At 41.6% G+C, this 3,016-nt stretch overlaps 1 protein-coding gene across 1 annotated transcript in view; it reads right to left on the bottom strand.

Annotated features, from left to right (window-relative positions):
* The window catches only part of LOC101858695 (protein transport protein Sec24A), a gene marked incomplete in the record, with an annotated part of 31,700 nt that extends 30,031 nt beyond the window's left edge, over positions 1–1,669 (bottom strand). Inside the window, 1 exon segment of the mRNA XM_013079334.2 lies at positions 1,195–1,669. Coding sequence (XP_012934788.1) covers positions 1,195–1,276 — 82 coding nt within the window.
* Positions 1,670–3,016: the final 1,347 nt, after the last annotated feature.

Genomic DNA, 3,016 nt, shown 5'->3' with positions numbered 1-3,016 from the left:
ACACACACATGCACGAACACACACGATTTCTGCCGGGTCTGGGAGCTGAAACTTACCGAAATCACAAAAGAGTTCCTCTACCGGGTCTGTATACTTCATGACTTTGTTCCCGGTTACCGGGTCTGTATACACTTCGTTTCATCATGGTCGTCTACAAAGATGCTACGGCTATTTAACTTTTCGAATCGAGCCGAACTACGCAGGTCGCCATTTTTGCCCGGAAGTTCTCGTGCTACTCCTCTCTCTCTCTCTCTCCACTGCCCACAGACAAAATTGTTCGCTTTTAGTAGGCTAACACTACTAACAGTAGTAATGGAACGTTTGTTCACGGCACAGAATTCTACAATTTTTCTGTTATCAGTGTAGAATTCTGTGGTTTAGGGTGAACGCAAAATTGGTTGGCCTAGATCTAGGTTATAACGGTGAACGCCCACCGGGTGAGAATAGCTCGCCTGCGCTATTCTCACCCGAAGTGAGAAAGAGGTGGCCTTTATTTTCAATAATGTAAAACATTAGACAGAACTAGAATCTAGATCTAGTTATCTAGATCTAACTGCAATGTAACCTCAGCCTCTACTACTTCTGTCAAAACATCTCATCTTCAGGAAGGACTTCCGTAACGAGCGACCACCCCATCAAACACAATAAAGAAGAGGCCTAACCCTAACCCTACCCCTCAATTCTGCTGTCTCATAGTGGTCGCTCGTTACGGAAGTCCTCCCCATCTTCAACTAGACTCTACCACAGTATTACAGTAGGCTACAGTAGATTCTAAGCAAATGCCAATCAATAACAGTAACAGGCTAGATCTACAATTCAACCAATGAATGGCAATGTCAATCTTCTCAGGTAGACCTACAAATCATTGTCCTGCTTTAGATTATTAAAACACATCTACAAAACATCCCCCAACAAACAAAAACGGCCAACGTCAACAAGAGAAACTCATGACAACTGAACTATGAACTGTTTGAACCGTGAAGACTCGACTGAAACCGAACCGTCCAACGAAGTTGAAGGAAAAGCTCTTCCACATTTCTTGTTAAATGGATCTGTTCGAGGTTATGTCTGACATACCTTGGAATAAAATGAAGCAAGGAAATGTCATTTACCAAAAATGTAGACTTAAAAGGTAATAATATTCACGAATTGTCGGATAGTCTATTGGCCAAGAAAACAACACCGATAAAATACCTTCGTTTCCCGTGGATGGGTTCATTATGTCGTCCAGTGGTGAGAACACAGGGAGTCTGGGTGGATGCCCTGGATTACTCATTGACAAATGAAAGTAACCCTTCTGAACAAATTATTATCACACTTTCTAACGTTTTACAAGATAATTCAAGCATGAGTGGTTACGAATATAGAAGTTAGCTTCACACACAACTACATTTCTATCATTCGTAACACATTGTCAATTTCTACGTCAGTCCTTACAATGCTTTTATGGACACGAATTGTTTCCGGAAGCGAGCAATATTGGCGCATGCGCGGGGATACGTGGCATTGAAATCCGCGAGGGAGACAACCGTGAAAATGGACGTTGAACTTTAACCCATGATGTGCCACTCCCACAAATTGAATTTCAATAATCCTTTGTGATGAAAGAAAAACAACTCTTAAATAACAATTATTTCAAAATTAATTTCTCCCTGTTCCCGCTTTTCGTCCATTTTTCTTTCTCCCTTTGCAGCCTTTCCCTTTCACACCCTCCTTAATTTAACCTCATATTGAGAGGAAAATGTTCCCATGCTCCAAAAATCTCAAGCAGTTCCATCAAACAGCTGTAACAACTTCAACCACTGGAAACATAGCAGTTAAGCGGCTCATTTTCAATGCTGGAAACTTCATCCATAGGATAAGCGTACAGGCTTATGTTACCGGTCATTGGTGGTCTATAAGATGATACGGTCAATTGATTTCCATAAAGTTTCAGCTTTGTTGACGGTGATAAATAATACGCCCCTTTCGACAAAATTTTAATAGGCCTAAATTAATCTAAGAGTTGGGATCTCCAAATTTTATATACACCTTCAATAGGCTGATTAGACCGAGATGGGGAATTTTTTTTAACTCCTCAGATAACTGAAATTCGAAAAACCTGCTGTTGTAGTTCAAGCAGGGTCGCCGGGCCAATAATATATATCTTAGTCTTAGTACATGTACACAAGCAGAGTTCTTACAACCAGATTTTCTGTAGCACTCGGCTGGAGCTTTGTCCCTTGTACCAGTAATGCCATTATGATTCTCTGTTGGTTTTAGTTAGTGTTTGACGGCACTTGCAATACTATTATGTCATATAAGTGCCGATTATTAGGAGGTGTTCCAAAGAGTACCATAACCAATTTTAGACACAAAAAGACAGAGGGGAAAAAAGAGCGATGGACTTGTAGTAGAGAAGAAGGAGCAAACCACACCAGAGCACCCGCCAACCATCCACCATGATTCTCTGTCAGTTTTGCGTTTCCGCCCCCCCCCCCCTCTCTCTCTCTCTCTCTCTCTCTCTCTCTCTCTCTCTCTCTCTCTCTCTCTCTCTCTCTCTCTTTCGCCCGAAAAGTAATGTGCCACATAATAAAGTCGAATTTTTGTTGTTGTTGTCTTGAGTCAAGCCTAACTTTTTTGTTTTGCTTACCCATGCATTCGTTTATTATAACAACGTATGTCTCCTGATAATGAGATAGTTTTCGCGAAACCGGAGTGCAACTGAAAACAATATCTCTCCTCGATAATGAGATAGTTTTCGCGAAACCGGAGTGCAACTGTTCATCTGAGAAGGCCTAGGTGTACATGCATCAGGGTGGATAAGTTGGATGCTTGCTGAAATATTTCCATCTCACAGAAATCGAGCTTCCTCATGAAGGCAGAGAGAGAGAGAGAGAGAGAGAGAGAGAGAGATATTTCCATCTCACAGAAATCGAGCTTCCTCATGAAGGCAGAGAGAGAGAGAGAGAGAGAGAGAGAGAGAGAGAGAGAGAGAGAGAGAGAATGAAACTTAAAAAGACTGCGGATATTTCAG

This window comes from Aplysia californica, unplaced genomic scaffold, assembly GCF_000002075.1.
Source record: "Aplysia californica isolate F4 #8 unplaced genomic scaffold, AplCal3.0 scaffold00048, whole genome shotgun sequence".
Lineage (NCBI taxonomy): Eukaryota > Metazoa > Mollusca > Gastropoda > Aplysiida > Aplysiidae > Aplysia > Aplysia californica.
The sequence above is the reverse complement of the archived record's forward strand: the minus strand, read 5'-3'. Positions and strand labels throughout refer to the sequence as shown.